General features: G+C 44.0%; 1 protein-coding gene across 4 annotated transcripts in view; it reads left to right on the top strand.

The window, feature by feature from the left end:
• col27a1b (collagen, type XXVII, alpha 1b) overlaps positions 1 to 26442 on the top strand; it is a 707279-nt gene that overhangs the window by 501628 nt on the left and 179209 nt on the right. For all 4 annotated transcript variants that reach the window (XM_087998238.1, XM_087998237.1, XM_087998236.1 and 1 more), the window contains 2 exons: positions 2155 to 2208; positions 13857 to 13910. In XM_087998238.1, coding sequence (XP_087854364.1) covers positions 2155 to 2208; positions 13857 to 13910 — 108 coding nt within the window. The remainder of the gene's footprint in view (positions 1 to 2154; positions 2209 to 13856; positions 13911 to 26442) is intronic.

Raw genomic sequence — 26442 nt, 5'->3', positions numbered from 1 at the left:
CCTTACCTGGTCTGACCTACAAGTGATTCCAGACCCAGAGCAAAGTGAATGACTTTGAACTGTCCTCTGGCTGAGGAAGACACTCAGTTCAAGGGCAATGAGGGATGGGCAGCAAATGTTAGTCTGGCCAGCGATGCCCACATCTTATAAAAGAATGAAAAAGAATAAATTTATTCTTGTAAATTGTTAACTCCTAAAGCTCCTTGTGGATGTGCCTTCCCCATTTTTCTCACCAGTGCTCAATGTTGGCACTGACCCTAAGAATGAGCAGGTATTCCTCTATTTGATTAGATTAGATTCCGTACAGTAAGGAGACAGGCCTTTCAGCACAACAAGTCCACACTGACCCTCTGAAGAGTAACCCATCCCCCTACCCTATTTTTACCCCTAACTAATACACCTAGCACTGTGGGCAATTTAGCATGGCCAATTCACTTGACCTGCACATCTTTGGATTGTGGGAGGAAATCCGCTCAGACACGAGGAGAATGTGCAAACTCCACAGAGACAGTCGCCCAAGGTGGGAGTCAAACCTTGGTCTCTGGCGCTGTGAGGTAGCAGTGCTAACCAATGAGCCACTGTGCCGCCCTGCATAGTAAGTATTTAGTACTCATATGGGGAGGAATGGCCACTAGACTCTCAATCCACAAACCCAGGCCATGTTTAGCGGACTTGGATTCAAATCCTGCCACAGTAGGTGTTGGAACTTGAATTCAATTTAAATCTGGAATTAAGAGTCTGATGATTACCATGAATTGACTTTTAGGGGTAAAAGCCCTTCTGGTTCACTACTGTTCTTTAGGGAAGGAAACAGCAGTCTTTACCTGGTCTGGACTACATGTGACTCCAGATCCACAGCAACATAGAGAGGTACAGCACGGAAACAGACCCTTTGATCCAACTCGTCCAGGCCGACCAGATATCCCAATCCAATCTAGTCCCACCTGCCAACACACGGCTCATATCCCTCCAAACCCTTCCTATTCATATACCCATCCAGATGCCTTTTAAATGTTGCAATTGTACCAGCCTCCACCACTTTCTCTGGCAGCTCATTCCACACATGTACCAGCCTCTGCGTGGAAACATTGCCCCTTAGGTCTTTTTATATCTTTCCCCTCTCACCCAAAACCTATGCCCTCTAGTTCTGGACTCCCCCCACCCCAGGGAAAATACTTTGTCTATTTATCCTATCCATGCCCCTCATGATTTTATAAACTTCTGTAAGGTTACCCCTCAGCCTCTGACACTTCACGGAAAACAGCCCCAGCCTATTTAGCCTCTCCCTATAGCTCAAATCCTGACAACATACTTGTAATCATTTCTGAACCCTTTCAAGTTTCACAACATCCGATTATCTCTAACCTGCTCTCTAGGCAATTAGAGATGGGTAATAAATGCTTGCCTAGACAGTGACACCCTCATCCCATGAATGAATAAAAAAGTATTCCTACCTGTGACAAGTACAATAGTTCACCAAACAAAAGAATGATGTGCTTTCCTGAGAAGTACATGATTTTGATGAGAGCTTTATGCAACAAGCAAGCTGCAATAATTATTTCAGCTTTCTCTATTTACAGAAATTATTGACTGATATTCCATCTTTATAACATCTCCTTTGTTAAATTCACACTTTCTTTAACAGCTGAAGAGTGACATGTCACCAAAGCTTATTGTCTTGCACTGGTCAGGACGCATGCAAGAATGTCAATTTCTAAGCAATCGTAACAATTTATACAAGAGGACAAAGGGGAGCTGATTGGTTGGCAAGTCAGCGCATGGAATACCATGGAGAATAGGAGTAGATCATTCGGCCCAATAAGCTTGTTCTGTTATTCAACTTCTATCTCAGTCCTATTTTCCCAAATTATCTCGTGATATCTTTAATAAGAAAACATCTATCAATCCCTGTCTTGAATATTGACTCTGACTGAACAAGACGAACAAGGCAGCTTGTGTAGCCCATTGTTCTCGCTTTCTGGTGAATCAGTGTTGAACTGCCAACCAATAAACATACTTTTCCCCTGTAGCATAAATTGTTGTGATTGTTTGAAATTTGGCATTCTTGTATCTGTCCTGATGAGTGAAGGATGGAATGTTTCAGCAACGTGCAAGTTCAGTCCCAGACTTACCTATTCTCTGTTTGACTCTCAGGGACATCCTGGACCTCCAGGAGAGCTTGGACCTCCAGGACCAATTGGACCACCTGTAAGTAACCCAATCATTTTCTGGATTACATTTTTGGATCTCTCAATGTTAGGGAGCCTTGTGAATGATTTAATTGAACAAAAAGACACAGCTTAATCTTTTTTATCTTGAACTGTCTTTCAATGCTTCCATTTATTCTTTCAACAATGTTAAAGTATAGATATTTGAATCAACCAGACATAAGAACATGAAAACTAGGAACAGAATCAGACAGTTCAACCCCTCAATTCTGCTCTGCCACTTAATATGATCAGGGCTGATCTCAAATTGCTCTCTAAATGGGGGAAAGCTTCGGAAATCTGAAGCACAACGGATTTGGTCCTCGTTCAGGATTCCCTTCAGGTAAACATGCAGGTTCAATTTGCAGTCAGGAAGGTAAATGCAATGTTAGCATCATTTCAAGAGGGCAAGAATACAAGAGCAGGGATGTACTTGTGAGCCTGCATAAGGTTCTGGTCAGATCACATTTGTGTGCAGTTTTGGGCCCCATATCTAAGGAAGTATATGCTGGCATGGGCAGGGATCCAGAGGAGTTTTGCAGGAATGATCCTGGGGATGAAGGGATTGTCATACGAGGAGCGGTTCAGGACTCTGGGTCTGTACTCAATGGGGTTTAGAAAGATGAAACTTGCAGAATACTGAGAGGCCTGGATAGGGTGGACATGGAGAAGATGTTTCCACTCGTAAGAGAGACCAAGACCTCTAAGAGCACAGCCTCAGAGTGAAGGGACAGCCCTTTAGAAGTAAGATGAGAAGTAATTTCTTCAACCCTTGGGTGGTGACTCTGTGGAACTCATTGCCACAGAAGGCTGTGGAGGCCAAGTCACTGGGTGCCTTTAAGACAGAGATAGATAGGTTCTTGATGAAAAAGGGGATCAGGGGTTACAGGGAGAATGCAGGAGAATGGGATTGAGAAACATATCAGCCATGTTCAAATGGTGGATAAGACTTGATGGGCCGAATTCTGCTCCCATATCCTCCCTACCATTTATCTTAGCCTGTTTGGCACACCCTCCTCATTCCTGAAGAAGGGCTTATGCCCAAAACGTCGATTCTCCTGCTCCTTGGATGCTGCCTGACCTGCTGCGCTTTTCCAGCAACACATTTTTCAGCTCTGATCGCCAGCATCTGCAGTCCTCACGTTCACCTATATCTTATGGTCTTATGTCCACACCTCCACTTTCCCATCCACTCTCTTCACTAATTAAATGTCTGTCTATCTCCTCCTCACATTTATTCAGTATCCCAGCACCCAATTCACTCTGGGGGAGTGAAGTTGCAGATTCATGAGCCTTTGTGAGAAGTAGTTCTTCCTCATCTCTGCCTAAAATCTACCACCTCTTCTCCTGGGACTATGGCTCTTGTTCTCAATCACCCCACAAGGGGAGGACGCCCACTCTATGTCTGTTCTTGCACACCGCTGGGTCAGGTGGGACTTGGACCCAGATCTCCTGGCCTTGGGATAGGTTCATTACCACTGCTACCACAACAGACCCTAGAATTTAAGTGCTCAGAAAGGTTATTGGTTAACAAAGAAAAGGAATGTTAAAGTATTGTCTATTGAAGTAAAACGATGTGAGATATAATCTCAAATCCAGCCCTGCAATCTAACTGTGCTCCCTCAGCACGAAAGATATGTGGCTCTACAAAATTACTCATTTTTTTCTGTATATGGCTAAATGTTTAATACTGATAAACTGGAGGAAACCACATTTTGTGGATTCATAGAAAATAAGAGCTGGTGGCATGGTGGCTCAATGGTTCACATTGCTGCCTCACAGCACCAGGAACCTAGGTTCGAGTCCAGCCTCGGGTGACTGTCTGTGTGGAGTTTGCACATTCTCCCCATGTCTTCATGGGTTTCCTCCCACAGTCCAAAGATGTGCAGGTTAGGTGGATTGCCAGACAGTAGTGTCCAGCGATGTTCAGGCTAAGTGGATTAGGCTTGGGAAATGCAGGTTATAGGTTGGAGTGGGGGTGGGATGCTCTTTGGTGGTTCGGACTCAAAGGGCCTGCTGTCGGGATTCTACGATAAGAGAGTTTGGGAATTCTTTCTGAAACTTAGGTTCAGATTTCTTTTGAAAGAGAGGCAGAGAAATGAGAGGCAGGTTGGATGAAGATTAGTTGAACCCATTATTAATCAGTATTCAAATGAAGCTGAGCTACAGGCCACACAGTGCCTAACATCTAAACAAGTTATTCAAAGTTGCCAGTGACACAGCATGGTTAGTTTACAAGTTTCCTTTGATGGCAATGGGAAAGTGCCTTTATTCCCTGCATTTGCTCAGAGGGTTTCAAAGTCGATGACCAGATTTACAAACTCTTTCTACTAAAAAAAAGCTGCAATTCTGTGTAAACACGTCTAAATAATTCTTCAAAGACATTTGACCTTGCCTCCCTCTGAAATGAGCCAGCAGCAGATTAAAGTAACAGTGGTCACATTACTGGATTAGTCATTACGAAGCCTCAGTAATACTCCAAGGACACAAGGCCCACAGCTGAGGAATTTAAATTCAATTCATGTCTCAATCTGAAATAAGATGCTTACGTCGTTAATACTGACCATGAAACTACCACATTGTCATAAAAGCTCACCTGGGGTCACTCGGGCCCTTAAGGGAAGGAAATCCGCTGTCTGGCCGACATTTGACTCTTAACCACCGTGTAAATTTGCTGAGTAAGAAACTTGGAGCTTTCAACACTGTGTGGACTGTTGGATTTCCAGAAAGTGACTGATCAGTACTGTTTCCAGTAGGATAGGGATTAAACAGTAGCCTTGCCTGCAATGCTTTTTTTCCAGAAATGATTTGTTTTTTAAATTCAGAGAAGAAACTCTAGTACTGATACACAAAGTGTGTTTTCTGGTGCTCCTCTCGTCTGACATCTATACAGTCATTAAACCAGCTCGGATCAGCCGACGGGGACAGTGATTAATAACAGGATATCTTTACATCCAGCAAAATAAATTTCTCACTGACAACACGCACCATTGCACCATTATATCATCATACAGTATGAAAACAGACCCTTCGGCCTAACTGGTCCATGCCAATTAAGTAATATAATCTAATCTAGTCCCATTTGCCAGCATTTGGCCCATATCCCTCTAAACCCTTCCTATTCATATACCCATCCAGATGCCTTTTAAATGTTCCTTGATGATAAACCTCCCCTTCCCCTTGATGATAAATATCAAATCACCTCAAAAGGAGATTTAGAAGAATATGGAATTTAGAAGAATCTTACAGAAACATATAAAATTATGAAGGGAATAGATAGAATAGAAGTAGAGCGCGTGTTTCCACTGGTGGGTGAAACTCGAACAAGAGGGCAAAGCCTCAAAATTAGGGGGAGCAGATTTAGGACTGAATTGAGAAGGAACTTCTTCACCCAGAGGATTGTGAAGCTATGGAATTTCCTCGGCAAAAGTGAGGACTGCAAATGCTGGAAACCAGAGTTTAAATCAGAGTGGTGCTGGAAAAGCACTGCAGGTCAGGCAGCATCCGAGGAGCAGGAATCCTGATGAAGGGCTTTTGCCTGAAGCGTCGATTTTCCTGCTCCTCGGATGCTGCCTGACTTGCTGTGCTTTTCCAGCACCACTCTAATTTAAGCTATGGAATTTCCTGCCCAGTGAGCAATTGAGGCTTCCTCATTGAATGTTTTTAAAGCTAAGATAGATAATTTTTTGAACAGTAAAGGGATTAAGGGATATGGTGAGAGGGCGGGTAAGAGGAGCTAAGGCCACGAAGAGATCAGCTGTGATCTTATTGAATAGCGGAGTGGACTCGAGGGACCAGATGCCCTACTTCCATCCTAGTTCCTACGTTCTTATAAAACATCCTGGATCGTGCCCTGACTCTATGATTTCTGGTTATGGGCCAGTCAGCCAATAGGATTCAAGTCTTCCGATCCCCTCTACCTTCACCCCTCACTTCAGTTAGGTCTCATGTGGAATCTTTGTGCTTTCTGTCAGTGTAATGATTTTCCCAGATGCATTGCCTAGGCTGTCCAGTGTTTAGATTGCAGTGTGGGACCATCATCAAGCTTCTCCAATATGGAGGTCACCGACTGGGTTCAAACTGAACTGACCCTCTCTGAGATTTAAGACCACTTCCACACTAGAGGTAAATATCAGTGATTGCAAAACACCCCCAAACCAGCTTTAACTAGATCTCTATAGTACTGGCTTGAAAGGTATTTCAGTCTGTGTGGACACTGACTCAGAGCAACCAAAGGGCAGTTCTTTCAAAAGCTGCGTGTTCAGTCCATAAAGACCATAAGGTATAGGAACAGGGATAGACCATTCAGCCTGTCAAGCCTGCTCCACCATTCAATAGGATTACAGCTCCTTTGATATTGCTCACATCCATTTTCCTGCCCTTTCCCTGTAACCCTTGATTCCCCAACTGATCAGGAATCTATCTATTTCAGCCTTTTGTATACAGAAGGATTAATGCCCGAGCCACGTGCCAATTGGCATAGGGACAAGAAAATTAGGCAAGTAAACACATGGCTAAGGGATTGGTGTGGGAAAGAGGGATTCCACTTCATGGGGCATTGGCATCAGTTTTGGAACAGGGGGGATCTGTACCGTTGGGACGGTCTCCACCTGAACCGATCAGGTACCAATGTTCTAGCGAAGAGGATAAATAGGGTGGTCAGTAGGACTTTAAACTTCTGAGTTGGGGGGAAGGGAAAGTGAAAGCGACAGGGAGTATGGAGGTAAATGGCAAGATAAGCAGCAGGATAGCATGTTTCCAGGTGGATTTAAAATTGAGAATGCAGTAAAAAGCAAGGATAACTTAGGACATATGACTTCCAACATCTCTAATGATAAGGAAGTTAGCATTAAGGCACTTTACCTGAATGCTCGTAGCATTCATAACAAAGCCGATGAACTAATGGCACAGATAATAGTGAATGATTATGATGTAGTAGGCATCACAGAGACTTGGTTACAGCGGGGTCAGGACTGGCAGTTAAACCTCCATGGTTTTTCAACTTATCGAAAAGACAGAGAGGTGGGCAGAGGGGGTGGGGTTGCCTTGTTAGTTAAGAACAAAATTAAATCTATGGTATTGAATGACATAGCGTCGGATGATGTGGAGTCTGTGTGGGTGGAATTGAGGAACCACAAAGGCAAAAGAAACATAATTGGAGTTGTGTATAGACCTCCTAACAGTGGTCAGGACCAGGGACGCAACATGTACCGGGAAATAGAGAAGGCATGTCAGAAAGGCAAGGTTACATTGATCATGGGAGACTTCAATATGCAGGTGGACTGGGTAAATAATGTTGCTAGTGGATCTAAAGAAAGGGAATTCATGGAATGCTTACAGGGTGGCTTTTTGGAACAGCTTGTCATGGAGCCCACAAGAGAGCAGGCTATTCTGGACCTAGTGCTTTGCAATGAACCAGACTCTATAAAAGATCTTAAAGTAAGGGAACCCTTAGGAAGTAGCGACCATAATATGATAGAGTTCAGTCTGGAGTTTGAAAGGGAGAAGGCAAAATCTGATGTAATGGTGTTACAGTTGAATAAAGGTAATTATGAGGGCATGAGAGAGGAACTGACTAAAATAGACTGGAAGCAGAGGCTAACCGGGAAGACAGTAGAGCAAAAATGGCAAGAGTTTGTAGGTATAATTGAGGACACTGTACAGAGGTTCATTCCCAAGAAAAGAAAGATTAACCGGGGAGGGATTAGACAACCTTGGCTGACAAAGGAAGTCAGGAAATGTATTAAAGAAAAAGAGAGATCCTATAAAGTGGCTAAGAACAGTGGGAAATCAGAAGATTGGGAAGGATACAAAAGCAAACAGAGGATAACAAAGAGTGTAATAAGAAATGAGAGGATCAAATATGAAGGTAGGCTAGCCAGTAATATTAGAAATAATAGTAAAAGTTCCTTCAGTACATAAGAAACAAACGACAGGCAAAAGTAGACATTGGGCCACTTCAAACTGATGCAGGAAGCCTAGTGATGGGAGATAAGGAAATAGCAGGAGAACTTAACAAGTACTTTGCGTCAGTATTCACAGTGGAAGACATGAGTAATATCCCAAAAATTAAAGGGTGTCACAGGGCTGAGTTGAGTATGGTTGCCATTACGAAAGAGATAGTGCTAGAAAAGTTAAAAAGTCTTAAAATTGATAAATCTCCTGGCCCCGATGGGATACACCCTAGAGTTCTGAGAGAGGTGGCTGAGGAAATAGCAGAGGGATTGGTTGAGATCTTTCAAGAGTCACTGGAGTCAGGAAAGGTCAGGGATGATTGGAAGATGGCTGTTGTAACCCCCTTGTTCAAGAAAGGATCAAGGCAAAAGATGGAAAATTATAGGCCAATCAGCTTAACCTCGGTTGTTGGTAAAATTCTAGAATCCATCATTAAGGATGGGGTTTCTAAATTCTTGGAAGAGCAGAGTCTGATTAGAACAAGTCAACATGGATTTAGTAAAGGGAGGTCATGCCTGACAAACCTGTTGGAATTTTTTGAAGAGGTAACAAGTAGGTTAGACCAGGGAAACCCAGTGGATGTGGTCTATCTAGACTTTCAAAAGGCCTTTGATAAGGTGCCACACGGGAGGCTGCTGAGCAAGGTGAGGGCCCATGGTGTTCGAGGTGAGCTGCTGGGATGGATTGAGGATTGGCTGTCTAACAGAAGGCAGAGAGTTGGGATAAAAGGTTCTTTTTCAGAATGGCAGCCGGTGATGAGCGGTGTCCCGCAGGGTTCGGTGCTGGGGCCACAGCTGTTTGCATTATATATTAATGATTTGGATGAGGGAACCGGGGGCATTCTAGCGAAGTTTGCCGATGATACAAAGTTAGGTGGACAGGCAGGTAGTACTGAGGAAGTGGGGAGGCTACAGAAGGATCTAGACAGGTTGGGAGAGTGGTCCAGGAAATGGCTGATGGAATTTAACGTGAGCAAGTGCGAGGTCTTGCACTTTGGCAAAAAGAATAAAAGCATAGACTACTTTCTAAATGGTGAGAAAATTAATAAAGCCAAAGCACAAAGGGATCTGGGAGTGCTAGTCGAGGATTCTCTAAAGGTAAACATGCAGGTTGAGTCCGTGATTAAGAAAGCGAATGCAATGTTGTCTCTTATCTCAAGAGGGTTGGAATACAAAAGCAGAGATGTACTACTAAGACTTTATAAAGCTCTGGTTAGGCCCCATTTGGAGTACTGTGTCCAGTTTTGGTCCCCACACCTCAGGAAGAACATACTGGCACTGGAACGTGTCCAGCGGAGATTCACACGGATGATCCCTGGAATGACAAGTCTAACATATGAGGAACGGCTGAGGATACTGGGATTGTATTCGTTGGAGTTTAGAAGATTGAGGGGAGATTTAATAGAGACGTACAAAATAATACATGGCTTGGAAAAGGTGGATGCTAGGAAATTGTTTCAGTTAGACGAGGAGACTAGGACCCGTGGACACAGCCTTAGAATTAGAGGGGGTCATTTTAGAACCGAAATGCGGAGACATTTCTTCAGCCAGAGAGTGGTGGGCCTGTGGAATTCATTGCCACGGAGTGCAGTGGAAGCCGGGACGCTAAATGTCTTCAAGGCCGAGATTGATAGATTCTTGTTGTCTAGAGGAATTAAGGGCTACGGGGAGAACGCTGGTAAGTGGAGCTGAAATGCGCATCAGCCATGATTGAATGGCGGAGTGGACTCGATGGGCCGAATGGCCTTACTTCCACTCGTATGTCTTATGGTCTTATGGAAGGACTCTGCCCCTCTCGGCTCTCTGTGGCAAGGAGTTTCAAATACTCACAGTTCCTCAGAGAGGAGAAATTCCTCTTCATCGCTGTCTTAAATTGGTGCTCCTTCATTCTGGAAATGTGTGGAAGTGTGTGAGCATATATGTTTGTATTTATCATAGAATCCCTACAGTGCAGGAAGATGCCATTCGGCCCATTGAGTCAACACCGACCCTCCGAAAGACATCCCACTCAGACCCAGCCCACCACCAGGTCTCCATAACCCCACATTTACCATGACTAACCCAACTAGCCTGCACATCATGGACACTGGACATTTTAGCACGGTCAATCCACCCTTACCTGCACATTCTAGGACTGTGGGAGCAAACCTGAGCACCCAGAGGAAATCTACACAGACACAGGGAGAATGTGCAAACTCCACACAGACAGTTGCCCAAGACTGGAATTAAACCCAGGTCCTTGGCGCTGTGAGGCAGCAGTGCTAACCAGTGAGGCAGCAGTGCTAACCACTGAGCCACCCTTGTGAATTGTGGATGTGGGAAGGTGTATGTGTGTGGTGGGTTACACATTGACTTGCAGGGATCGTGGTGACATTTCAAAAGACTGTGAGTGAATACCTCCTGTTGGCTGATCAAGGCTCACTGAACTACATAGTCTATAAATGCCTCTAGAGCCTCATTATGCTGGTCCGAAAACAGATGAAACCAAATGATTGGAACCAAAGCAACCTTTCCCGAGAGTACGGCATTAATATCACTGTTCTGTTGCACAAAAGGCCTTCATTTTCACTGAGCCGTGTCTTTCTGTGGCTTGAAGAGGATCTTTTAATGTAATAACCTGGTACACCCACTGTTAAAGAAAACATTTCCTCTTCATCTGAAGGTAAAAGAATGTGAAACATTACAGGGTAACACCTCTCCATGGCACTCTTTGATCTAAGCTCATCACCAGGTCAAAATAAACAATCTACTCCTGCCATGGATTATCCACTCCCTTCCTAGTTAAATATTTAAACTCTCTGAGCAGTTTTTGTATAGTGTCTTTAATACTGACAACCATGTTCAAAGATGACTTTTATTTCATATATGCTTCAGTTGTCATCAGAAATCACCACTAGCTGTGAGGGCAGATTTGTGGAACATCGCTACAGTTAAACCTGCCGTCGTATTTGCTTAATGTGTGCTAATAAACCAGAATCTGAGTTGCCTTCATCACCTTTGTACATGCATGATTTGGAGGTACCAGTGTTGGGCTGGGGTGTACAAAATAAAAATCACACAACACCAGGTTAAAAACCAACAGGTTTATATGGAAGCACTAGTTTTCAGAGTGCTGCTCCTTCATCAGGTGCTTGTGGAGTATAAGATCTTATATGCAATTTTTTACTTTGTATGTGCAAGTACAGAATAATTGTGCTTACTTATGTTTCTCCAAAGTGGTTACCACAATAATTTGCTTAAACAAAATAATATTTTGTATTTTAATACAATATTCTATTTTTTGTTATGTAGAGTATCATTTGAATTTTTCCTCCTTTTCTTGTGTGCAAAATTAATGTTAAAGTGTAAATATTTTAATCAAGACGGAGCATTTAATATTCTGTCTTTGCAATACTTTGCTTCCTAGTCTCTGTACATTTTGTGATTACTTTGTGTTCACGTGTCCTAAATCTTTACTTGGAAGGTTTCTATCCCTTTTCGCTGCTTCTCCAGCCATTTGTTCCCTTGGTTTCCCTGCTTTTTTTATCTCCAATTGTTTGCTTCTCGAACTTCCTCATTTCTTTTACTTCCCTTTTCCATTCCGTCAACGTTTTCCTGCACTCAAATAATTCGCACACAATGGCTGAGATTGGAGAAAAAGCACACAAAGGCTTCGAAAGTTTTAGCAGTAGTTTGGGTCAGAGAAAGAGGTTTGCATTCATTTAAAGAACTGTCACGTTCATTGGGATGTCAAGGATGACCTTGTGGCTGTTTCACAAGCAAGCAAACGTAGGTCCCACAGACACTGTCACCCATAGCTCATGGGCAAGAGGAGATGGTTTTCCATGAATTCAAAGATGCCTGAGGGAGTGGATTTGGGATCTGACCTTAGGACACAGAGGGAATAGTATTAACAACAGACAACCCGATAAATGAACATAGGAGGTATTTTCCCTGCTATTCCGTGAAATAGTAGCTAAAAATGTTGACACCTCCTACTTGATCTAGTATTGTACACAACTGAGATAGATGGGATAAGAGATGGCTGGTGATTTTGACTGGTCTGGGAGTATATATGCATTTTTATCACCAAAAATGGAACTGTTTTGTTCTCTAGCACTGACCTCCATCAGCTTTATTGGTACAAAAATCAGTTCAAGGCTTGTGTTTATGCAGCAGTAAATCAAAACTACACAGATACCAGTTTCTGGATCAGTGGTGCTGGAAGAGCACAGCAATTCAGGCAGCATCCGAGGACAGGCAGTCCCTGTTATCTGTGTTTATTTTCTGTCTTTCAGCTTGTTCTTTTTTAAGGACTGACCTCTTTGTCTTGCACACTCCCTGCTGTGTTTCTCTGTCCCTCACTGTCTAATTAATTGTCCCTCTCATGCAGGTTGCTTTGAATAACCCCTTTCAATAATTTTTGGTTACCATCCGTTGCCGAACTATGTTTCTTCATATGGCGTATCAACTCAAGTGACCCAATGGGTACCAGTCTGACCTCTCAGTTCCAGGATTTAAGTCCCACTCCTAGGTTTGAGCAGAGAAGCTTAGAGCAACATTCCTGCCCAACACTGAGGGTGTGCTGCACTCCAGAGGGACCATCCTTTGGATGAGATAGTAAACCGTGGGCCCCCAACTGCCTGCTGAGAAATTCCCAACACACCATTCAAAGGAAATAAGCACATTCTTTCGTCACCAGCCTGGGACTGACACTTGCTCCTCAATCAACATCATCCCCCAAACAGATAGTCCATCATTGGCGCCTTTGTTGTGTGTGAGATTTTACTGTGCACTAGTTGCCTGCCACCTTTCCTCAAGGAGAGGCTACACATCAAAACGTACTTTGTTTGGCCCCACTTTGGGACTCTTAAGATCGTAAAATGTTATAAAGCTGCTTCTTCCCGGCTGTTATTAGATTTCTGAATGGACCTCTCACATTTTTAAATTTAATGTTGATCTTGCCTTCTCTGCAGCCGTAACATTGTATTCCTCGCTCTGTTCCATTACCCACTTTGTATGATACGATCTGTCAGTACTGCACGCAAAACAAAACATTTCACTGTACCTAGGTACGTGACAATAATAAATCAAATCAAATTGTAGTGTTTGGAACCAGCTGAATCTTGTTGATTTTGAGATCCTTGATTGGGGTTGTTAACCTGGGTTAAGATCTTGATTGGGGCTGTTAACCTGGGTCAAGCAAGAAAGCTCTGACTGACCGATATAACCAGGAAATTAGAGTCATCTCAGTTGATGACCGACTCTGAGCTGGTTGGCCACAGCCAGTGTTCTGTGCTTTAGTAAGTAAAGGGTAACTTGGTGATAAGATTCTGGCCTCTGTGCTGTTATTTCATTTTGCCTCCTAAGTTTAAAGGACATCAAGGAAAGGATGCAAAATATTCTTCAGGGGAAGGGGTTGTGGTACACATTGGTAGCAATAGCATAGCAATGGCAGGAATCGAGGTGTGTTGATAAGATTTAGAGAAGTTGTGGAAGAAATTTAAAAGAAAAGAAAATACTATAACCAGGAGATTAGAATCTCCTCAGTTCAGGGACTGATTCTGAGCTGGCTGGCCACAAGTAAGTTAAGCATGACTGGGGAAACTTGTTTCTGTAGTTATTTCACAAGTCAGTCAAGTCTTGCATTTTGTTGAGTTGCTGAGTTCCAGGTGATGATGCTAATCACAATGTCCTCCTTCTGTGTTGGTCTCAGGGTGCCAAAGGAGTTCGAGGAGCACCTGGAATGAGAGGGACAAAGGGCCGCAGGGTAAGCACATGCTTTCCAATGCAAGTTGAAGCTAATTACACGAAGACCTCTTTTATTTTATATAGAGAACTGAGAAGCAGTGAGATATTAACACTCAGTATTCACAATTGATCACTGCAGAGGGGACTGCAAATCACAAATGTCCAAAAGATCAACACTCATACATACAAGCGTGATCCCAAACAGGAATATAATTTTGAAAATCCCACATGCGATCGTTTCTCGTACTAATAAACAGCTACTTTATATTAAACAAAAACTCAGCAGGTCTGGCAGCATCTGTATAGAGAAAGCAGAGTCAATGTTGAGTCGAATGACCCTTCGACAGAGTCCGTCACTGAAGAAGGGTCACTAGAACCAAAATGTTAACTCTGTTTCTCTCTCCACAGCTGCTGCTTAGCTTCTCCGTTATTGTTTCAGATTTCAAGCAGCAACAGGTCTTTGGTCTATTTTCAGTACTTTGCATTGTCCTGAAACATGTTCCGACTTGCGCACAAATCAACCTGCAAATGGACTCCTCCTAAAGCCTGTTTGCAACCTAAAGGGACTGCCTGTACTGATAGGCCAAACTCCTACAAAAGAATATTGTGATGCAGGAGAGAAACATAGAAAACAGGAACAGAAGTAGGCCATTCAGCCCATCGAGCCTGCTCCTCCTTTCAATATAGTCATGGCTAATTATCTGTCTCAGTCCCCTGTTCCTGCTTTCTCCCAATTCCCTTTGATCCCTTTAACCCTAAGAACTATATCTAACTCCTTCTTTAAAACATTCAATGTTTTGGCCTCAACTGCTTTCTGTGACAGAGAATTCCACAGGCTCCCCACCCTTTGGGTGAAGACATTTCTCCTCATCTCTATCCTAAATGTCCCACCCTGTCATAGAGTCATAAAGATGTACACCACAGAAACAGACTCTTCGGTCCAACTCATCCATGCCAACCAGATATCCTAACCTAATCTAGTCCCATTTTCCAGCACTTGGCCCATATCTCTCTAATCTCGGATGCTACCTGGCCTGTTGTGTTTTTCCAGCACCACATTTTTCAACTCTGGTCTCCAGCATCTGCAGTCCTCACTTTCTCCTACCATATCTCTCTAAACCCTTCCTATTCATATACCCATCTAGGTGCCTTTTAAATGTTGTAATTGTACCAAACTCCACCACTTCCTCTGGCAGCTCATTCCATACACACACTCCACCCTCTGGTGAAAAAATTGCGTCTTAGGTCCATTTTAAATCTTTCTCCTCAATGTAAACCTATCACCTCCAGTTCTGGACATCCCCCCTACAGTAAGAGGCTGTGTTGTGTTTATGTACATCAAAAAAAACAAAGAATTAATGGTGCTCAAACAATATTAAATGGTGTGGAGTGATCAAGGAAGTAAGATTGGCTGAGGTGGCTAATGTGAAGGACTACGGTAGTTTGAATGTCCAATGCCAAGTGTGTAGTGACACTCAATGGTATCATTCTCATGTGTAATGTTGCTATTTGGTCATGTTTTGTGGGTCACACAGAGTTGTTCACTTCCCCCAATGTGCACCATCTCCAGGCGGGATCAGTTTGACATCGGAAGGTGGTAGATCTTCATGACCTCAATATTCATTCACAATAGCAGAGGAGATGGTGCTGTATTAGTGTCATGAGCTTTTCCATATTAGGAATATTACTAATGACAGTATTTGGAAAGCACTGTGTATCTTGTGGAAGTACTTGGATAAATGTCAGTATTCCCTCAGTATACACACATGCAGCTCTATATCTTTGACTCATTGCATTTAAAAGCTCAGGTCCAAGCGCAGTTATTAATATTTTAAAAATGACGATTGGTCACCATTGGCAATGATGATGCAAACCACTTTCTATAGTAATTTCAATAGAAATTGAGTTTGACAGCTGCCTGGTGTTATTTTAACTGGTCAAGCATCTAACCAGAGATACAAGTGTTACATCGCTCCAACGTCACCAGAAAGAATAATTGAGATATCGAAATATCCATTCAGACATTTGCAGTTGATAGTTTATTGGTACCTTGGGGTAATATGGCGGCTCAGTGGTTAGCACTGCTGCCTCACAACACCAGGGACCCAGGTTCGATTCCACCCCTAACTAATTGCCTGTGAGGAGTTTGCACATTCTCCTCGTGTCTGCGTGGGTTTCCTCCGGGTTCTCCGGTTTCCTCCCACAGTCCAAAGATGTGCAGGTTAGGTGAATTGGCCATGCTAAATTGCCCATAGTGTTCAGGGATGTGTAGGTTAGGTGCATTAGTCAGGAGAAATATAGACTAATAGGGTAGGGAAATGGGTCTGGGTGGGTCACTCTTTGAAGGGTCGGTGTGGACTTGTTGGGCCAAATGGCCAGTTTCCACACTGTAGGGATTCTATTCTATGATTAACTGGACTGCCCTCCATATTCTCTGATTTGATATAGCTTCCTGATCATATTCCCCACTAGATTTTAAAGAAATTCATTTGTCCTTTATCAATCTTTTTAAACCTGCAGTCTTCTCTCACTCCCAGCCATTGGAAGTACAGTCAGTTCTCCATAGACTTCAGGGTCTTGAGGAGTCGAGCACTTAAAATCTTTACTCTATAAAGTGAGAATGTGACAAATAAATGTGGTATATTTGATTGCTTAAAGGAGGGAGAATACACTTAATTTCTGAAGCATATAAAGTGATGCTCTGTAAAAATGTAGGGTTTGTTGAAAAAAGACTTGTGCTGCACCGCCCTCCCAATAGTTGTTTCTCGCAGTGAACTGTCTCCATATTGTTTGATGGCAGGGAGATTATATTGTAATAAGCAATCTGTTAAGCCAAACTGCTTGTGAGTTCCACATGGTAAATTAAATTCACAACATGTTTCACAGTAAAAAAATGGAAAAATTATGGTGATGACATTTCCAATAGAAACCAATTACATCAAAATATCCAGTCCAACCAATGTGTGGGCAGAGAGGAAGGCTTTTCCAATGACTTCATTTTTTGCTTTGGAACATTGCTCAGATTATTTCTTTATTGTTACAGTAAAGCACTCACTATAACCAGAACCTTTCATAGCTCTTTCATTGGAACAGCATTTAATGAATTAGAGAATAAAACACATTTGCAATAATCCCACTTTCTAAATGGAAACAGATTTTTACAAGCAACTGAAGAAGAGTTGCATCTCTGTTTGTCTCCCACACTCCCCTTCTCCCTGTCTGCGACCCCAGTCAAACCATAGGATTATCAGCACACAAATAATTAATGCATCCACCTGAATATTTTATTCCTGTTTACTCCTACCTGCTTCAAGTTATTTGTTAGCTCAGATTAATTCTTCTGCTGATAAAATGAACAACCATTTAATGCCCTGCTAACGTTCCTCAAAATTGTGGGGTTTTCAGCAGTTTAGGGTTTTAACATTGGATGTTTTGTTCGGTGCATATTCACATGCCCCAAGACTCGTTTTAAACCTTTGCTGGAGTTTTCTGTCTTCCTATCACTACACAACATTGCTTGTGAATTTCCATTCTTAGTTCTGAACAACTCTCTGCCTCCTTCTGTAAGACCGCCCCTCTTTGTATTTTGTCTGATGTGTGTCTCAGAATAGCTTGTTTCTTTTGTTTTGCTTCATGTTTAACTTTTATAAAGACAGCAAACTGAGCCACGGTCAATCATATTGTGCATCTAAGGTTAACATTTTAACTCCAGTGGTCCTTTGTCGGAATTTCTTCAAATGGTCAATCAATGCTGGCCTCCCCAACAACATCCACATTGTACGAACAAGCAATTTAAAAAAGTGAGGGATTCAGAGCTAAAAATATGAAGCAATAAAATATTGTGTTGAGGAGGTGGCTCCTAACCAATTTGTCCAGAGCAATTAGGAATAAGCTTAGCCAGTGATGTCTACATTCTTTGAATGAACTAATTTATGATTAAATTTTCCTATCAGTTTTTTTAAAGATAAATAATCCTGTGCTAAGAGTTGGGTGCCACAAAGAAAATCTACATTTGGGGAAAGACGCCATAATTTACTTGGGCATTGTCTCAAATCACTGGAGTAGTGTGCAGAAAATCAAGCCCCATTATCCCAGGAGTCATTGCAAAGCATAAAGATTTTAAAACAAAGATTGCCCTGATTTTTAGACCTAGGTCCATAGGAAACATAGACCAGTTTCCTGTTTATCAAGAATTATTATAATTAATGAGGTTTTAGTTACATGTAAACATTTATAAACTCATTGGTATGTAATATTTCTAATTAATACCAACCCCTTTATAATCTCCCCCTCAAACCTCACAGACAGACAGGCACAGAGAAAACAGTTATGGGCAGAGGAAAGCTGGGAATTCACATATTGCTGAGATCCTTCTGATTCTCATGCTGCTCAGAATGTTGCCTTTCATCTTTCTCCAGATGCTTTCACTGATTTGCAAGCGACACAGCCTGGCTGGTTTACTTCTGTAAAATCTCTGACTAATCAAATAAAATTCACAGCTTACAACAACTGTTTTGGATCTCCACCAGCACACCAGCGTTCTCTGCAGTCAAAACCCATTTTAAACCAGTTCATCTGAAAGATGAAGCTAAACACAAAAGCTTCTGGTGCTGTTGGAGATCTCCCCATCTTGTCCCTAGCTCCAAGTTGTTCAATTATCTGGGATCAATTTCATAGTTGTTGGAAATAATAAGGTTTTTACCATTACCTCATAGAGCAGTTAACTTCTTGTTGCCACCCAGGTGCATTTGTATGCAGAATACATCATCTGTTCCAATATGTGTGTAACACTTCAATTACCACTAACTCAAACTGTGAGTTAGTGGTAATCGACGGGTGGTTTAACTGCCAGTTCCCACCAGGTCATCTGACAGCGTCTCTCATCTGTAGCACCTGTGCGGATCGTAGGCAATATGTCCACTTCGGTAAAGGCCAGCAAGAAGAAGGACCATAGCAGACTCCTCTTGCTATGACCCATAGCTTCTTGCTATGACCCAAGAAGCATCCTCCAAAGATTCCAAGGCTGGGGCTTCTCACTCCTGAAGCTGGTCAGCACCATCATGATCATTATCTGGACGAAACTGGGACTGCCATTGATTGTCATTCCCCATCACAGAGGAGTGGCCAATGGAGCAGGCGGAAGTTTAAGTGGAGATTCAATAGCGGGGTTAGACATCATGAGGCATGTGGAAGGTGTCTTCCGCGTGTCTTTGCCTGTGGTTCCTTGGACTGAGAAAGACGTCCAGCCTGGAATTGTGGGTCCTCCAGGAACTGAACATCCCGATGCTGGATCTAACACCCTAGCACACAGCTGTGTTTGATGGGGCAGGCTGGAGGATGCTTGCATTGACTCCTGGTCTGCATCCATTGTCTGCTCCTGCATCTCTCCCTCCCCGCCTCCCCCCTCCCCACCAAAACCTGACGGATGGGTCGCAAATGAGGTGACACCACCAAGCCAGGGGTGCATTGAGGAAATCCTATTCTCTGAAAAAGGCTGGGCTACAGGCAAAGGGCAGGTGAGTGGGACTGGCAGAGCTGCCATTACAGAGAGCTGGAACCAAACTGATGGACCCAGTGCCCAAAAAAAGCAACCTTTGAGTCAAAATATTCCACAACAGCAGGAAAGGGTCAGCTCCCTTTATTCATCCTACTCTCTTCAAACCACATTCGCAGCAAGAAGTACTGTACCACCCTCTGGACCTGTACTTCCCCTAATCCTCTTCCTACAATCTAACATCCTCAATACCACATCACTCAATTCTGCCAATGCTATCATTTCAGCTGCTGGAGAGATCCTCCTGAATCCATCCTCCAGAATCCATCCTCCAATCGTGTTTGCAGTGAACAGTGAGGACAAGGCCTAATTTAGACCAGGCACCATGGGTCAATGTTGTCAAAGTGGTAAAGTCACTGAGCTTAGGAACCTAGCAACCTCAGGCCCATGAGATTAGAAGGTTCCAATCTCACCCAGGCCAGCAATGAAATTTAAATTCAGTAAAAGATCTGGGATGAAAAACTAATCTGATGTCAGCCATTGTCATAAAAACCAATCTAGTGTCCCCTCTAGGGAAGGAAATCTGTCCTTTTTATCTACTCTGGCCTACATGTGATTCCAGACCCACAGCAATGTGCCTGACTCCCAATTCCATGAGGGATGGACAACAAAAACAGGCCTAGCCAGAGAGGAGATCATCCCACAGATGGACCAAACAAAAACATAAAAGCTGGATATCTGGGATTTCTGCTCACGTCAAAACAGTGCAGATTCTGGAGATCTGCAATAAAAAAACGAAAATGTTCGACAGTTCTGAGAAAGAGTCAAAGACAATATTGGGTCAAGGATCTTTGTTCACATCTCAGGCATCAGCAAATTCACAGCAACATCATCATTGTTTCCCAGGGAATAAACTTTGAGAAGTGAAATGTCACTTCATGTGACTATCTTTTTTAAAAGGAAATGTCATCTTCTGACATTTGTATCAGTGATTTTTAAGGAGCTGGGGAGCGAATGGAAGTTTTTCAAAAAACTTGAACCTTCTGACAAAGGTGGTTGAGATGTAATAAATTCAGCATGGGGTTTATGGAACTTTTCAGATGTTGCAGTCCAATTCAATGTCACTATCAGCTGTAATTTCACAGTGAGTTGTTGGTTGTATCCAGTGTCAGTGCTGTCCCAGTTATCAAACTAGCAGAACTTCTCCTTTCTGGTGATGTAAAGTATTTGCTTATCAGTGTATCAAATCTTATTGAATGCTGGTTTTGGCTTAATGATACACTTGAGAAGGCAACTATGTGGAAAGCTGAGGGATTTTTCAGGCAGAAGATTATTTATTATTCCTGCTGAACGTTATTGTGTTTGTCCCACTCTTATTTCACATTTTGTGCTCCAAACCAATCCCATAAGCATTTTTAAATATCTTAAGGTAATTGTCGATCATGTCTTTTTTTGGAAACTTCACATTATTTTTGCATCGTTGACCATTCAGAGTAGCACGTTCCACATTCTAATAGCTTGTGTTTCTGTGAATATCTGCTTTGTGCGCCGGTGCTTGTTTAGAGACCAATGACTCTGAGTCACTGACCAATTTACGCTAGGCTTAACTCGATCGAAAACCCCTTAACTTGCAATTAACTGTCAGATGTAGGCCATTCAGCCTATCGGATCTCTCTGCCACTCAGTGACTGGTCTGATCGTCCTCAGTTCCACTTTCCAGCCTTTTCCCACAACCCTCGATTCCCTGGAGAAACTCAGCAAGTCCAGCAACATTTGTGGAGAGAAAGCACAGTCAACGTTTCAGGGTCCAGTGACCCTTCAGGATTCTGGACATGAAACGCTAACTCTGCTTTCTGTCTCAGACCAACTGAGATTTTCCAGCAATTTTTGTTTTTGTTTCAGAATTCCAGCATTTGCATATCCTTGCTTTATTGCTGATTCCCTTCCTGATTAAAAGTCTCTCTGCCTCAGCCTTAAATATACTGCATGACCCAGCCCAAACAGCCCTCTGCAGTAAAGAATTCCACAGATTCGATCCCTTCTAAGAGAAGAAATTACTCCTCATCTCTGTCTTAAATGAGTGATCCTTCATTTTGAGGTGATGCCCTCTGGATAGAGACTCTCCCAAAACTTTTCATGGCAAGTCCCCTCAGAATCTTGTGTGCATCAATAAAGTTACCTCTCATTCTTCTAAATTACAGCGAGTAAGCTCATAAGTCTATGTGCCCGGAATCAACTTAGTCATCTTTCTCTGGACTGTCTCCAGTGCCAGCATATCTTGGACAAGGGGGCTAAAACTGTTCCAGTATTCCAGCTGTGGTCTGACTAGTTCCCTGTAAAGTTTTCACAAAACCTCCCTCCTTTTATATTCCATTCCTTTTCAAATAAAGCCAACATTCCATTTCCCCACTGAACTGATATACTTGACAAAGGGGCAGTGTTCCAAAAGTTTGTGATTTCAGATGAACCTGTTGGACTATAACCTGGTGCCATGTGACTTCTGACTTTGTCCACCCCAGTCCAACAGTGGCACCTCACATCTTTTCCACATCGCAGCTGTGACTGCACTCCAGATGCACCTCAAAGGCTGCAAAGTGCCTGGTGGTCGTGAACGGGCACTTATGTAAATGCAAGCCTTTCAGGGTTTTTGTTTGCTTTTAAAGGTATGAAATACAGCGGAACTGAACTTGAATCCATACCCCTGCCAGAATTACACTCCATTCCGAGGCTACCAATTCCAACAGGGACGGTGGGGGGTTGGGGGGGATTTTCTTGAGATAATTGGTCTGTGGAGCGAGAGGTGGGAAAAGGTGCTGTTCCAAAGAAATTGCGAACCAGTCACTAACTTCTGAGCTAAGTGACCTCGATTTTTGCCAGATTTCAGCTCCGCTGCTGCCTCCCTCAGGTCTGGAAGCTCCTTGCTGCTCATAGTGAGCTACAATCAGTCAGCATCTATTTATGGGACCATTACAGAGCTCTCCATAGATCCAAAACCTTCACATTTGCAGTTTGGGGATAAACAATGAACATCCCCACTGAAATGATATCATAAACTCATATATTTTACTGAAGCTCTTCCCAATAAACATTGTTCAAACTGCAGCAACTCCTGTAATAAAGGAGGAAGGGAGAGAGTTATCCACAGTATTTTCACCATTAACCCATGCCCTGCTGTTTAAACCCCTTATATTTATCATTCTTATACCCATTGTCAAGAACAGTATAATGTTTATTCATTGACTGAGCGTGTGTGTTGCTGGCTGGGCCCAATACTTATGGCTCATCCCTAGTTGCCCCTTGAGAAGTGGGAGTGAGCTCCTTTCTTGAACTGCTGCAATCCATGTGCTGTAGATAGACCCACAATGCCCTTAGAGAGGGAATTCCAGGATTCTGACCCAGCGACATTGAAGGAACGGCGATATATTTCCAAGTCAGAATGGTGAGTGGCCTGGAAGGGAAGAGTTGGAGAGTGCTGTCCCCATGTATCTCCTGCCCTTGTCCTTCTAAATGGAAGTGGTCAAGGGTTTGGAAGGTGCTGCGGGTTTGGAAGGTTCTGTCTGAGGATCTTTGATGAATTTCGGCAGGGCATCTTGTAGATAGTACACAGTGCTGCTACTGAGCGTGGGTGGTGGAGGGAGTGGATGTTTGTGAATGTGGTGCCAATCAAGTGGGCTCCTTCATTCTGGATAGTGCCAAGTGTTGTTGGAGCTGCACCCATCCAGACAAGTGGGGAGTATTCCATCACACTCCTGACTTGTGCAGTGTAGATGGTGGACAGGCTTTGGAGAGTCAGGAGGTGAGTTACTCACAACAGTATTCCCTGCCTCTGACCTACTGTTGTAGCCACTGTGTTTATATGGTGAGTTCAGTTAAGTTTCTGGTCAACGGTAATCCCCAGGATGTTGTTAGTGGTGGATTCAGTGATGGTAACAACATTGAATGTCAATGGATGATGATTAGATTCTCTCTAGCTGGAGATCATAGTCTGGCAGTTGACTGGCATGAATATTACATGGACTGCTTCAGTATCTCAGGAATCGCAAATGTGCAATCATCAGGGAACATCCCCACTTCAGCTGGAAGGAAGGTCATTGATGAAGCAGCTGAAGACGGTTGGGCATCTCATCTGCAAGAAACAGTTCAGTCCAGATTATGCACTGCCTCCCCCTCCCATTGGGACTGCACTGCAGTATCGACCCACCCGCCTGCCGCCACCACCACCCCCCCCCCCCCCCCCCCAAAAAGCAGGGAGGGGCTTGAGCTTCCAATCTCAGAGCATGTCGGGGAAGAGTGCTACCAAGTGGGCCATAGCTAACACATGAAACTAGCTTTTCTTATTGTCTTTTCTTGAGAGTCAGGGTTTCAGGGGCCAGACTTCCTGAGGAGGGGCAGTCACACACACAGAGAGCCACCCTGCTCCTTTCTCAAAGTAAGAGAGAGATCCCCATCTCCGACAGGAGATTCTCATCAGATCTTTCCAGTCTGTGTAGAAAAGTCAGGGGAATCTCTCCACCTTTTTTTCACAGCGATTGGTTGCTGCTAATGTAAAGTTGCAGCATCACAGACAAGTACTCAAGACAGCTACTCTGAAAGGTTATGTCCACCAGACCGATGGGAGTCACAGTGCTGCAGAGGTCAAATGAATAGGGTGCCAAATGGGGGTCAGGTTCCACACTAGACAAGTAGGGTGGCTAGGTGTGAGATGTTGAAAAATGTGATGCTGGAAAAACACAGCAGGCCAGGCAGCATCCAAAGAGCAGGAGAATCGACGTTTCTTCAGGAAGAAGCCCTTCTTCAGGAATGAGGCTGGTGTGCCAGGCAGGCTGAGATAAAAGGTAGGGGGGAGGGGATTTGGGAGAGGGGCACTGGGAATACGATAGGTGGAAGGAGGTAAGGGTGAGGGTGATAGGCCGGAGAAGGGGTGGGGGCGGAGAGGTCGGGAAGAAGATTGCAGGTCAAGAGGGCGGTGCTGAATCCGGGGGTTGGGATAAGGTGGGGGGGAGGGGAAATTAGGAAGTTGGAGAAATCTACATTCATCCCGTGTGGTTGGAGAGTTCCGAGGTAGAAGATGAGGCGCTCTTCCTCCAGGCGTCATGTGGTCAGGGTCTGGCGAAGGAGGAGGCCAAGGACCTGCATGTCCTTGGTGGAGTGGGAGGGGAAGTTAAAGTGTTCAGCCACAGAACGGTTGGGTTGGTTGGTGTGAGTGTCCCAGAGGTGTTCCCTGAAACGTTCCGCAAGTAGGCGGCCTATCTCCCCAATGTAGAGGAGACCACGTCGGATGCAACGGATACAGTAAATGATGTGTGTGGAGGTGCAGGTGAATTTGCGATGGATATGGAAGTATCCCTTGGGGCCTTGGAGGGAAGTGAGGGGGGAGGTGTGGGCGCAAGTTTTGCACTTCTTGCGGTTGCAGAGGAAGGTGCCGGGAGAGTGGAGGTTGGGTTGGTGGGGGGTGTGGACCTGACGAGGGAGTCGCGGAGGGAGTGGTCTCCACGGAACGCTGATAGGGGAGGGGAGGGAAATATATCCCTGGTGGTGGGGTCTGTTTGGAGGTGGCGGAAATGACGGAGGATGATACGATGTATCCGGAGGCTGGTGGGTTGGAAGGTGAGGACCAGTGGGGTTCTGTCCTGGTGGCGATTGGAGGGTCGGGGTTCAAGGGCGGAGGTGCAGGAAGTGGAGGAGATGCGGTGGAAAGCATTGTCAACCACGTCGGAGGGGAAATTCCGGTCTTTGAAAAAGGAGGCCATTTGGGTTGTTCGGTATTGGAATTGGTCCTCCTGGGAGCAGATGTAGCAGAGGCGAAAGAATTGGGAATATGTGATGGCGTTTTTACAGGGGGCAGGGTGGGAGGAGGTGTAATCTAGGTAGCTGTGGGAGTCGGTCGGTTTGTAGTAAATGCCTGTGTTGAGTCGGTCGCCCGAGATAGAAATGAAGAGGTCTAGGAAGGGGAGGGAGGAGTACAGGTAAATTTGAGGTCAAGGTGGAAGGTGGTAGTAAAGGGGATGAACTGTTCAACCTCCTTGTGGGAGCACGAAGTAGCGCCAATACAGTCATCGTGCAGTGGAGGAAAAAGTGGGGGGTAGTGCCAGTGTAGCTGCGGAAGATGGACTGTTCCACATATCCAACAAAGAGGCAGGCATAGCTGGGGCCCATGTGGGTGCCCATGGCTACTCCTTTGGTTTGGAGGAAGTGGGAGGATTGGTGTGAGATGACATGGGGCTAAGTTGGTGATGGCAGGGTGCAGTTGGGGGGTCGAATTCAGAGCAGATTTAGGTTCAGGCTGGGGTTGTGTCCAGCAGTAAAGAAAGGGGAAGGTATGCATGTTTGTATATAGGTATGTTCATGTGTGCGCATCTGTGTGTATGTGTGCATACATGTGTGTGTCTGGTTCCCAGGGGGTGGGGAAGTTGTCGACTCCATAATGGGATGGTGGGATACCCAGGAGGGGGGGAGAGGAGGTTATCAGGTCTGGGGAATGTTCAGGCCTGGGGGCTGTTAGGGGTATGGGGGATGTTCGGAGTTCGGGGGCTATTTGGGGTTGTGTGAATTGAATGGTCCCTCAGATGTTAGCCTGGTCTTTAATAGTGTAGCCTGTCCTGATTATAGAGTTAGTTATGTGTAGCAGAACCCTCTGACTGCTCCAAGTTAAATTAATGTAGAGGGTTCGCATAGTGGAATCTTTAATTTCCTGGGAAATTCCCTCGGAATCTGCTCTGAACTGGATTCATCAGGGTCCGTGTCTACCACCCCCACCTATGCTGCAAAAACAATTGTCCAACCACTGGAAAATACGGGCCATAGCGTCCGGCAAGAATTGAGTTGGAATTTGCTTCCTCAATCTTGGAATGAAGGAGCTGTATAGATACACAATATTAATCCTCAGGATTGAGCCAAGCAATTTCCATGGATTCTTAACTTCCAAATACATGGGAAAGACAGTAAAAGATAACAATGGGCATAACATGCAAATAATTGAGTGAAATAATTTTCTGATTCTTGTGACAAACCCTTTTGAGAGGCCAGAAATGATTTGGCAATCTTTCTAGCAGGCTGG

The sequence above is a fragment of the Chiloscyllium plagiosum genome, unplaced genomic scaffold (genome assembly GCF_037043375.1).
Source record: "Chiloscyllium plagiosum isolate Xiang-an unplaced genomic scaffold, Cpla_swu_hap1 HiC_scaffold_21, whole genome shotgun sequence".
Lineage (NCBI taxonomy): Eukaryota > Metazoa > Chordata > Chondrichthyes > Orectolobiformes > Hemiscylliidae > Chiloscyllium > Chiloscyllium plagiosum.
Note: the sequence above shows the minus strand (reverse complement) of the source record. Positions and strands in the feature narration are given on the sequence as shown.